The sequence below is a fragment of the Somniosus microcephalus genome, chromosome 13 (assembly GCF_052327205.1).
Source record: "Somniosus microcephalus isolate GS21.2 chromosome 13, FLI_Smic_1.0, whole genome shotgun sequence".
Classification (NCBI taxonomy): domain Eukaryota; kingdom Metazoa; phylum Chordata; class Chondrichthyes; order Squaliformes; family Somniosidae; genus Somniosus; species Somniosus microcephalus.
In genome coordinates, this window is record NC_140999.1 from 29630764 (window position 1) to 29643667 (window position 12904).

Below are 12904 nucleotides of genomic sequence, written 5' to 3' on the forward strand. Positions count from 1 at the left end.
CAGTGAACAGGAGAGAATACCACTGTTGGTACAGCAATGTGGTTTCCAAACCAAAAGCTACTTTAAGATCATCTAGGATTAGACAAAAGTTTTTGTTTGTAAAATAAATAGAGCTGTAGGGAAAAGTGATGAATACTGTCCTGTTCTTTTTCCACCGCCCCCCCCCCCCCCCCCCATGAGTAATATTGAATTGTAATTTTTTTTAGAAGGTCAACAATTCTGCAGCTGTAAAATGGTGATTTTTACATAGTGTATGAACTATTCCAACTTTAACCCTAGTCCATTCTTGGTCAGGCAATAGGCTTTTTTGTCTAGACTCTGGACGTGTACATCCAGTCACCGAGAGTGCCACTGCTTGCTAAGGGTACCAAGACATCACTAATGTAACTGAAATACTGTTTTTTCCTCATTGAGAAAGCCAAGCGTGAATGTTTAGAAGAAAAAGTTATGTTTTTGAAATTAGTCATAACACGCTGAAAAAGAATGCCACTAAGGTGGTAAAATACCTCCAGGTGAGTTTATATTGAAAAAAAACTTATGTAATTCTTTTTCAATATAGAGAGAGCTGTCTTTTATTAAATACTCTAATCAGGTAATTGTGGAGCTTTATTCTGGAGGATTCATTAAGAGTAATCACATGATATTTCCCATTTACATTGCTTAAAACTATTTAATACTTACTTGTGTGTATGTTAACCCATTTTAAAGCTTGCAACCAATTACTGGTGGCTCTGAAGTTTTGATTTCCCCCCCCTCACCCAAAAAAAAGTTTAAGTGGATATATAAATAAGCAAATAGAAATTCTGATTAAAATTGCAGATATTAAATATGTTCAGACTTTGATACTTTACTGCTGACAGGCTTGCAATGTTGCCTGACCAAGTTAGATGCTTCAAGATATTAAAAAGCACTAAGTATTTTATTAGAATCTAGTAAGACAAAATAGTAAGTAAGATGTTCTTGTAAGGCGAGATCATCATGTGAGCCTTGTTTTTAATCTTTAATATTTTTTGCAACATGACAAAATAAATTATTGAAGGCAACAATGAAAGCTAAAATTTCAAAAACAAATACAAAAAAAAACCTAGGCATTGCAAGGGGTGCAGGGCCCACTGGGGCTTTGGCTAATGTTTACCTAAAGGTAGAATTATGTTAGCAGCAGTCTCAAGTTGCAAACCATCACGGAGGGTGAGGGAAACAAAAAATAAATACGCTTTTATGGTATTGGATTGGAGGAAATCCCAATGTCTGCTTTCCTTGTTTTAATACTGAAAAGTGCCAAATATTTTCAATTGTAAATGGACTTTATGCAATACTAGGATCATCATTTCATTATCAACATAGAGCTGGAGGATTTATTTAATGCCTATTGGTCATCTCTGAGCCTTGCAAATTCTCTCTGATGTGCCTTTCAGTCTTTAGGTTCTTGGTTTAAAAAAACACAACACCAATCTTCTGCCAATTTTTGTGAAGTTGTCCCCAAATTACCACACGGGACAGTGGGAGCAAGGAAGAAAAGTGGTAATTTGTAAAGAAATATTTGAATAGATGATTGGCAGTATATTAGTTGGAGTAAAATTAAAGTTGAGGTAGAAAAGAAGTGAGTTTACTTAGTAAAATAGTTTTTGAATTGTGGCTAATATTACAATAATAAGGCTATTCATGATGCTTATTATAGTAATATTTTTTCAGTCCGTGCATGAGCTGAAAAAAACAATTGATTGGCCCAGGTAAATGGGAGTTTCTCTGGACTGACCCAAGGGGTGAAGAGTCCTTAGAACAGCTATTAAATGTTAATCTTTCCATTCTCACATTACAGCAGAATTTTAAATGGATGTTAATTAACTGAGTCATTGCTGTAAAATAATGTTTTTTGCAACCCAATAAATTAAATACAAAAACTTGGGTCTAATCCTGTGGTTTGTAAAATACCAAGCCTGTTTGTGAATACAGCTCAGAGTAACAAAATCTGTTCAGGAAATACTGTGGAATGTGTAAGAAATTGGCTACGCCAGTGAGTATAAAGACACTTTGGCAGTTTGGTGTTGAAGAGGAAGGTTAACTGAGGCTTTTCACAAGAGGTATATAAGTTCTCTCAGCTGTAGGTCTCCACAAGGACAGGATCACAGTGCTCATTGTACACAGGCTCAGTAGAGTCATGCAGGATTTATTTACACAAAAGTGACATTAGCCTTAAGGTAAAAGTCAATCCATATGAATATTCAGATTTCTAAGGGGCTGGGTGCTGCCTCTCATGAACAAAAAATAAAATTAATTGTCCACGCTGGCAAAAAAAATGAATTACAGAGACATGCATATACCAAAACTTGAATCAGGCCTCTTGCTGAATTTTTTTTGCTTACTTCATAATTAGGACATGTGGCTTCATTTAGACGAGAAAACTGAAGCTCCAAAGAGCTTCAGAAATTTAAAGTTTTAAATTCCGATCTACTTTTTGATTTTTTTTGGCCACCTTTTTCAACTGCCCTCTTCAGCAGAGCGTATGTCGGATTTTAATTTTACAAACTCCTTTGCCACCTCGTCATTGTTTCTTTGTGAAAGTATCCTGAGGACAGTTAGTCCTGTCTCATCCATATGAATCCTGCGGCCAAGTGGTAACCAGCAGGCAGAACTCCCCTTCTGAATGATCTCTCGCAACTGCATCACAGCGATGCCAACACTCCGATCTTCTCGGGCAAAACAGTAATCCTTCACACAGATCTGGAGTTCATAACATTCTGGGCCATCCTCAGCGCTCAAGCTGCTGCAAATTAATTGGATAAATGATTAGTTATATAGACATACTTTATTTATTTCTAATCTATCCCCAACTCTAGTGCAGCATCTAATAATTCACTATTTGCCCTCATCATTTTTATGTCTAATTAATGTTGATAATAGTTGCAATGGCTTGAATCAAAATAAAGTCTAGATTTTGGAGAAAGTATAACGTTAAAAAACCAGCTGAAGCATACATGCGCTGTAACAAATTCTGAGAGCCCAAGATGATAGTTTACTAAAAACCTAATGCACATGTATTTTCTTCATAAACACAGACTGAACTTGCTTAAAAAGTAAAAGGGGAAGTGTACTTCATAAAGCTATTGCACACTGTTAACTTAAGCTCGGTGCCCCTCTCCCCATGTTATAGCATTCAACTATACTGCTGTTAATTATCTTAATATGCACACAACTTTGAAAATATTTACTTGTTTACAACTAATGTTACTGATAGATTAATGTTTAATTTTTTTCTTTGGCATTTTTCTACAATAGTTATTAAATATTTGGTTTATAGACTAAGCTCAGAAGGAGAATTGTTCTCTCCACCCCAACATTACAAATATGGACAAATTATAATAAGTCATAATATATTAATGATTCAAGCACTGAAGTTGTGTATTAAAGATAGATGAGTCAGTTTGTGGAGTATTGCAGCTCAGTCTACTTCAAGTGGAGACACAGGTTCAATCATCTCATCCCAAGCCCGTTGAATCAAGATGATATTTGGTTACATTTGTTACTCAGCAATGCAAAACCGTAACCATTTGCATTTGGCTTCATCGCACTAAAGTGTTTTAGTCCACTCAGTAAATTGGAGAAGTGCACGTGATCTGAACTGGATATTGTCTTTTTCACAAGGGGTTAGGTAACGCCTCTTGGTTACACTATTGTAGTTATTAGGTAGTACAGTCCTGAACAGAAGGCATTTGGATCACTTACAGGAGTGACTAGCACACAATAACCAAGAGACTATCTAAAATACCAAAACTTGTAACAGCAGTAGTTTAGGAATGAAGTTCTAGAAACTATGCTATAGGTGATGGAAATAGACAATGATTCAGTACAGCAGAGGTGCAGACATATTCAAGGGTTTTGTCAATTTATGGTGGCTGAGTGAAAATGAAGACATTTCAGAAGCTCTGGTGTGGAAAGTTGAGACATCACTGTGCATGTGACGGGGAATCTGGAAAAGCACAATCCAGTTAGTTGCAAGAAGCAATGGGCTTGAAGTTCAGGAATGGGAGGGAAGAGTTAGTGAGATGGACCATATATAAAGGAGAGGGATGGGTCCAAATTGGAATGGAGGTTAATGATTTGGAAAATAGAATTCAATTTCAGTACATATTAGAACATTACCACTGGGCCAGTTCTTAGCCATTTAGAACTGACACAGCAGTGCACACAAATTGGCCCCATTGACATTCTGTCTTGGGTGCTGGATAGCTGTTGCACTAACTTAGAAGAAATGGCCAAATATGCCACACAGCATTTGGAATAATCAACAAGTTGCATGAAGCAATCATTTTACTAAATAGCAATTGAAGGTACATACAATTGAAAGTTTTCATTGAATTTTGGAGCCCAGCTGTTGTTTTTGGATTTAGTGGCGAACCTCCTCTTCTTGTCACTAAGATGGGGCCCGATCATATTAACTTCAACAAATGGACGGAAGATACCGGTTGTTTGCCACTTTAGATCGTTGGCAGCCACAACTACAAAGGGAAAGAAAACCATGAGAGACTTAAATTCTGGCATAAGGAAACTACTTAAATCTGCATTTAAGGATTAATATGCAATTTAGATCAAGAAGTCACAGTTGTGGCCACAACACAATACCGGAAACTTTGTTATCTGGAAGTTGAATGTCCGGCAACTTTGATCTAACAGCAGAAATCAGCAGCCGTTTTGGTTAGGTGTTTTTTTCCCTCCTAGCATTCTTTTCACAGGCAGGCTCTGGAAAGCGTCTTTGTCGCTTAGCAACAGCTTCAGAGACGCTTCCAAGCTACTGGGCCGAGTGTTTACAAGCTGTTGCTGAGCAACAGTGTTTGTGGTCAGATACTGCGATTGAAAAGCTCCTATCTGATAACATTGACGCTGGTCTATCCGGAGCTTTTAAAAAAACGGCCGTAGCTCGGTCCCATGGGTGCCGGATAGCACAAAGTTTCCTGTATATAGGATTCTATCACTTAGTCCATGGTGTAGGTGCCCTGAGAATGCTGCACCATTAAGTATGACTGCAGAGTTTAATCCCTGCTTTATTGCAAATATATAGTAGCATTATTTCTAAACTATGGTAGTGCAAACTATGTATATACTACAAAGATATCCCCCAAAACATACTTTTTCATGAAGTTTTGATTAAAATTTCACCCACTGTACACTTATATGCTATACATTTTCTACAGCAACTTAATACGTTAGTTTGGTTTTCAGCAGATCATGGTTCCCATGGCCTAAATATGAATTTAACCCATTAATAACATGTCATGAATGAGAAGAGTCCATTTGGCCTATGAAATGTTATCCTCTTAGTACATAAACTCTCCCATCATCGGGCTGGATTTTGTCAATGGGGAGCTTTTGGAGGCGGGACTCCCACTTGTTGGGTTGTAGTCCCGCCTCCATCGACTTGTGGCCAACCCACACTATTTTCCCTTGTTTGGCCTGCCCAGCAGGCCAATTAAGGTAAAGCCAGTTACAGGTGACGTCAGCAAGTGCTGTTTCATCTGTCAAGAGCTTTTGACAGCTCTGAAGCTGTCAAACACTGACAATCTATCTAAGTTGTGTCTTTACTCAAGCCTCAATTAGAAAGCCTTCCTGAGCAGAGGCTGCAGCTTTTGACAGTTCAGCGGCCATTCTGCGCCAGTGAGCTGAGGGACTCCCGCGACCTGAAGGGAGGAAGCGTGCAGGAAGAAGTAAAGGTAATTAAACTTATTGAAACACTTTACCTCTGCACACCGGGTATCTCGGCCCCCCTGCAGACCGACAGCCTGCGTCGTTGACCCTGGCGAGGTTCGGAGCCCTCACTTCAGGGTTCAAAATAGGGATTAGCCAAAAAACTGCCTGTTAATTGGCATTAACCCGCTCCCAAATTCTGCCATTTTCATAGGAGACCCACCTCCCCAGGGCTGGCAAAATCCAGCCCATAGTATCTACTATATTTTGAATAACCCAATGTTTTGCCTCCTTTCTACATTGTAAAGGCCTAGAAATTGGGTATAGCCCCACTTGAAGCGTTAGAACTGGTGCTGCGCAAAGTTTATAGCCAGATGCGATATTGGGTTGCATCGCCCCACAGGTGATTGAGGCGCGACTTCAGACGGGACTCCTAAGGTGCAAAACTTCCGGCACAACCCAATATCGGTGCGGACGAGCGCAGCGCAGGTGCTCTCAATTACCAAAAACCACGAGACTTCCAGGCGCCGGCTGGCTCTTAAAGGGGTGGGTCAGTCAGCCTCAGCTTCCACACACACCGCCTTGTAGGCCTCAGAATCGGCGCAGGCCCTTCTCTGCCGCAAAAACCTTGGACCAGATAGAGAAGGTGAGACAGAGAGCAGAGCGCTTCAGCAATGAGGCTCTGGAGCAATGGGTGGCCACAGTGAAGCGCCGTCAAGATGTTCTGTACCCAGACAATGGCAGGAGGCCAAATCAAAAGGAATACTGCTGAGCTTGGAGGCATGTTTCTCAGAGGGTCAACTCCAGCAGCATGGTGACCAGGAGCCCTGGGCCGTGCAGGAAGAAATTCAACTACCTCGCTCGGGTCGTGAGTGGTGTTTATTCAAACTTCTGAATCCCTCCATCTGCATCTGACTTTATGGCTACAGGGTGCGCGATGCCCCAATGGCCATGTGTCAGCAAGCTCCCTTTCTGGGCACACACATGCACATCTGACTCAGGGCATCACGTAAGGGCTCTTCCACCCTGGGGGGGCATGAGATGATCACTCCGGGCATCATGTAACATTTCTTTCCCCTGCAGTCCAAGCATCGCAAAGACCAGCTTCACTTATGGAGGTCCTCCACCGGTTCGGTCACTCAGATCTCGAAGAGAGAGTGCACCAGATTCTTGGAGGACGTCTGTGTGGTCCTGTTACCACTGCAGCTGCCGACCCCATTGTCGACAGCGATGGTAAAGTTCTCACCTTTTACAGCTGTCTCCTTCCACTTGGTCCCCTCGCCAGCATACTTTCTCACTGTGGAGCCATGTCATTGCCTTGCTGCCAACCTGTCCTTTTGCTAAAGCCACGCTTTCAGATGCTGCATCACCAGCTCGGGATCCGGGTCCTGAAGCTGCCAGTGCCTCCGGAGGCGAAAATCAGGAGGAAGCCGGACCATCCGTTCCAGCCGCAGGGGAGCCTTCACATTGCAGACTGAGGATAGTAGTTCCCTAGAGGGGAGGGCTCTGATGAGTCAGTTGCCGGAACAAGCGGCCTGCAGCAACGCGAGGTGGGTAGGCAAATTCGGCCACCGGCTCCCCAGAGGGCAAGGCAGGGAACGAAGAGTGCAGAGGAGGTGCGGAGTCTGGCTGAAATGAGCACCCAGGCCCAGCTCAGGCACACTGAGCTTATGGCTGCAGTGGGGAGGATGCCTCAGTCAATAGAAACACTGGCAAAGAGTGTGCTGGACTTTGGGGCAGCAATGGAGAGGACTGTCCAGGGCTTCGGGGCCGCTATGGAAAGGACTGTTCAGAGCTTCGGCCAATCCCTGGAAAGGTCTGTCCGAGGCAGTGGAACGGACTGCTCCGGCCTTGTCCAAAGCACTGGCACCTGCCACGCAGTCACTTGCTGGCCTTGTCCACACCAACTCTCACTGCTGTCACCCTATCTGCATCAGTTAGGATCATCCCGGGCCCTTCCAGTACCACACGAGACCAGGAATCAGTGGAGCAGTCGATTGTGGCGGTTGAGCTGAACCGGTCCCCTCAGAGAGCCAGTGTGTCATCAGACCATGGTGCAGGTGTCCTCTCGCAGCAGGTGACCATTGCTCATGCCACCGCTGGAACGTCTGCAGTGCACACTGCTTCCAGCCATGCCCAGATCAAGCAGCCAGCCTCCGCACCCTCCAAGCCCAGAGGTCCCCCAGCCTTGACCTTGCCACTGGGGTTCAATTACGTAGGAGCAGTAGGGAAGGAAGGGGCCGACCGCGAAAGAGAAGTCTGTCTCCATCAAGGGGCCAGCAATAGAGGGAGTTGCTGAGAAGTTTCTTCCTCCAAATTCAAGGATGCCCTCACCTGTTGTGATTGTTTGTGATGGTTTCTTTAGTTTTGCGGCTTTGCCAGAGAGTTGACTGTTAGTTATGGTTTCTGTTGACATGATGTTGTTATGCTGGAAGGAAGCACTTTTATGACACACTTTTTAAAATTTACAATGGTACTTGTAACTATTTACACTCATGGTGGCCTTCATAGGCTTTGACCGATCCGAAGTGTGCAGGACGAATGACAGCCATCATTCCGTCAGAGGGGCCTAGAACTGAGTCCTTATGAGCCTCTGACGGACGGCCCTTCCACTTTCCGGAGCCCTCCCATCTTCCTCCTCCTCGTCCGCCTGCTCTTCTGGACCTTGAGGGTCGGCTGGCATTGGCTGGGTTCGTCGAATGGCTAAGTTGTGGAGCATGCAGCAGATGACGACGATGCGACCCACTTGCTCCGGTGAGTACTGCAGGGCTTCCCCCGAATGGTCCAGACAGCGGAAACGCTGTGTGCTCGACAATATTCCTGGTCCCCTGATTGCTGCTGTTGTAAAGTTCTGGCGGGCAAACGGAATGGGGTCATGAGCCATGGGCCCAGAAGCCAGCCTCGTGGGTGAGCCGGGCCCTCAAAAAGGTCAGAAACTGAGGTCTGCCGCAGGATGAACGCATCATGGCTGCTCCCAGGGAATTGTGCGTTGACTGCCATGATCATCTGGCGGTAGTCACAGACCAGCTGGACATTGAGGGAGTGGAACCACTTTCAGTTGCAGAACTCCTCTGGATTCTGCAATGGCGCCCGCGAAGCCACGTGTGTGCAATCTATGGCCCCCTGCACCATGGGGAAGTCCGCAATAGCAGCGAAGCCCTGCGCGTGCTCCGCCTGCTTCTCCAGGGTCACAGGGACGGTGATTAATTGACACCTCCTTCTATAGAAGGCAGCTGTCACTTGCCGGATGCAACAATGCACTGCAAATTGTGTTATATTCGCGATGTCCCCAGTGGCTGCCTGAAAGGATCCGCTTGCGTAAAAGTTTAGGGCAACAGTCACTTTGACGGCAACCGACAGAGAGGTCCTGCACCGTAGACGCGGCTGCAGATCCTCAGGAAGCAGGTGGCACAGCTCAGTCACAACCTCCTTACCGAATCTGAGCCTTCGCAGACACTGCTCCTCGGACATGGTAAGGTATGACACCTGCTGCCTGAAAACCCTCGCAGCGTATCGTCGGATTGGCCAACGCCGGCCCCCTCTCCCGCCATTTCTGTGCCCCTTCCAAGTGTTCGGCCATGAGGACGTTCCCCTCCAAAGCAGCTCCCATTGCTATGCCAGACTGGCAACACGCAGTAATGTCTAGCGCTCCAACTGCTCCGGACAGGCCTGCACGTTCGAAGGCTAAATCCGAAAAATAGTGTGCAACAGTAGTTCACCAACTCTCTCCAGCAACGAACAGAATGAACAGGCAAGTGGCTGCAGCTTTTATACTAGAGCTGTCCCCTTTAAATAGCGCCCCCCGACTCCGAGAAGGGCCTGGGATCGTTCCATCCAACTGTCACTAATAGCGCCAGGTGGAAAGGTTCCGGGTGCCACCGAATATCCGGTCAGGGGCGCCAAAAAGGCGTTGCACACTGAAATGACGTTATTAACTGCCTGCGCACGCGGGCAGAGTTAGCGCTGGCGCTAAATGGATACGCAATATGGGAGGTGTCGCTATCCTCATTGCGCCCGCCCGAACATTTGGTAACGCCCCAATTCTTGGGCTCTTTGGGCGCTAATCGCTGGCGCAACCAACTGAATTTCTAGGCCTAAGTTTCTCAAATCTTCCTCAGCTCATTCCTTTAAGGCTTATGATCAATCTTACTGCTGCTTTCTGTGCAAGTGTTCATTTTATAGTGGTAATCAAAATTGGAAAAATTCTTAATGAATTGTAATGTGTCTGAAATGAATTTTCTATTATAAAATGATGGCTACTATTCGGTCCATCGCACCTATGCCAGCACTCTGAAACCAATACGGTCTACATTACAGGGATATTCATTATACACTCAGCTGGCAAACTGTAGCCCTTGTGAAGTTCTGTGGTATCCTTGGACTGGTTGTGACCCATTGCCATGATGCCCTATGTTGCTATGTCTGCCATCTAGTGGCTAATAGGGGAATATCATTCCCAACATTCTGCTCTTCAGTGACCTGGAGTGGAGGGCATGGATACCTGCAGGCCAAGTTAACTATTTTGGGGATGAAAAGTGGGAACTCGGAGGTTGGAATGCATCAGGAGCTCGAGCAATTCAAAGGGCAAACATGATTCTGTCCATTTATTGACATGGGTTCCCAAAATGCTTCCGTAGCCTACCCATTATCCTGCATTTGGAATTTCACACAAGATTGCAACATCTTGCTCCAGCCGCCACCCTCCCACCCCATCCCTCTGATTAAGAATAAAGGAGTGCAACCTCCCACTGGCTTCTGCCAATAAATCCTGGCTTTATAATAGTCTTCTACTTTCCCTTGCTGTAGAGTGAGTCATAGGGAGCGAGAGATAAACAATACTATACGGCTGGGTGTTTACCAGAATTCAGTGAAAGTGAGTGAGAAAAACCAATGCTATACTGCTGGGCGTTTACCAGAATTCACAGTATCAGTGACAGTGCTCTATTAAAATTATTGAGCTCTGTAAATCTTATAGCGGGATGTTGCTGGCACTATTGATTCCCTTGCGAGTGTGATCGATGCAGCTCGTCACTTTTAATCATATCACATCTCGGGAATGTGGCTGACTTGTGATTGAAAATCTTTCGCCTACAATGTTGACCGCTCTAGCTTCATCTTTCTAGTCCCCAGTGCACTTCAACCTTGCCAACAAATCACTGCTTGGGATTATGGTCCTTTACTAAGATTTGGTGAGAAGGCTGGTTTAAAACACACAACCTGTTTATTTTATAAAAGTGAGGCAAATCACTTTCTCTTATTACTACACTTCCTTTTGTCTAGTTTAAAAAATATTTGTTATTCCTCTACTCAGGAAGCGTTTATATAGATCACGAGAAATATTTTTTCCTGCAAAAAGTAAGGTAACTAAGATGTCTCAGTTCCTGGGCAAACCCAATGCCATATGACATTGTTGATTTTATTTCTGAAATGAGAATGAGGACAGAGAGCAGGATGGATGGGCTACTTAAGTGTTTTCAAATACAAAAAAAATATCTTTGGCAAAATTGTATCTAAACAAAAAAAACAAGCCTCCGCTCTCAATTCAAAAATGAGCAGTAGAAAAGTTTCAGCAATCTAGCTGCTTTGTTACAGTACAAGAGATGGCAAGTATTATTGAACATGTTAAGTGTACAACACAAGTTTAACATTTATTATATAGCATTTGCACATTTGTTCAGTTTACAAGACTCTATTTTCATTCTAAAAGGCTACTTCCCATAGGATTTGGAATTTGACAGAAGTCAAGCCAATACAGCTTGGACATCTTGTTAAATGCTTTTCACGCTGCGACCTTAATGAAACTGATGTTTATATCAAAAGTTGCTGCAGAAAATTTAGCAATTGGGTTGTTACACATATTACGGACACCTATAAGATATCTGGAGGACACAGCTTTTAACTTTATTATAATTCCATGAATACCAAAAAAAGTTAGGGTGTGGGTGATACTCATTCTAACTAACCTTTAACTGTGATTTTGTGCTCTCCAGTTCCTGGATGTGTGAAAAGCTCTACATGGACAGACACTTCTCCTACTGGATCATCCACACCAGATCCTGTGAAATTGCAGAGATTTAAAATTTAAAAGCCCATTTAATGGTGATAATGAACTGTATATACAGCATTCAGTGCAAGACTCACTGTGTGCGAAGTGAGCCCTGGTGAAGGGCTTAATTTAGTAACTGGGACAGCCCAATGAGTTACATGCTTAAACTCATCCAATTGAAATAGGTTTCCTCCCCCATTGGCCCAGTGCAAGCAAAATTTCAGCCATCATGATGCCACTGGTTCTGCTGTGGTGAGTTTGATGCAATTAAAAATAACAGACACCAGCCCACATTCGAATCCGCATGACAAACACATTAATTCAGTTTGTTGGGAGCCAAATTGCAATTAAAATTAGACAATATATCCAAGTTGTGATTACTGGTCGAAAACAATAGATTTTGTAGATCATGCAAGAGCTTCTGCTCCTCGCCAAATATCCAAACCTTGATTTTTTTTTTTCTCTCTCCTTACAAACTGAATATATTATTTCAGAGGCAATTCCATTTCAGGGTCTTGCAAAAACCTTTCCTTTTACCCAAATGAAAAAGTCCTCCATAATTACAATTGTAACAAGCAAACTGCTACATTGTGTTGACTTTCTGTAGGAAGCTGCTTGCTACAAAAACATGCACAAGGACTGCTCAATTTGGGATGCTTAGTACTAGATTCTTGAAAGTCCCACTTTGGCATCAACTGAACAGTTGTTTCAAGCCCAGACATTCTAATGCTGCCATGAACGGCAACATTCTGCTCGAACGTACCCTTTTCAGGATAAACCTCCTCGCTATGGGTAAACCTAATACCCTTCCCACCATGCACTGAGTTGTGAAATCAAAGCCAGACGGCAGGCGAAAATGAAAGGAAGAAGAAATTGAAGTGAGAATACGCACAGTAGACAGACGCATCAGTTGTCCGAACAAACATCTTTAGACAAATGAAGAATATCAGAGAAAACAGTTCTAGCCACACAGATACTACCACTTTGAGCCAAAGGTCTGTAAAGGTCAAATGACAATGTTGAGAATCTGAATAAAGAAGCCATTTCACATTTTTGTTACCTTGTTTTTAAGTCCGCATTATTGATTGGTTCACGTGGTGTTAGAGTTGATGTATTGTTAAAAGAATGCTTGGTTGCAACATCCTATTAGTATGGATATTTATAGGATCAAATTAATCG

At 43.6% G+C, this 12904-nt stretch overlaps 1 protein-coding gene across 1 annotated transcript in view; it reads right to left on the reverse strand.

Moving 5' to 3' along the window:
• Positions 1-973: 973 nt before the first annotated feature.
• LOC147108174 (protein unc-13 homolog A-like) overlaps positions 974-12904 on the reverse strand; it is a 470724-nt gene continuing 458793 nt past the window's right edge. The window contains exons 38-41 of the mRNA XM_086004706.1: positions 12489-12545; positions 11643-11735; positions 4337-4496; positions 974-2764 (exon numbers count right to left, since the gene is read on the reverse strand). Coding sequence (XP_085860832.1) covers positions 2479-2764; positions 4337-4496; positions 11643-11735; positions 12489-12545 — 596 coding nt within the window. The 3' untranslated portion in view covers positions 974-2478. The remainder of the gene's footprint in view (positions 2765-4336; positions 4497-11642; positions 11736-12488; positions 12546-12904) is intronic.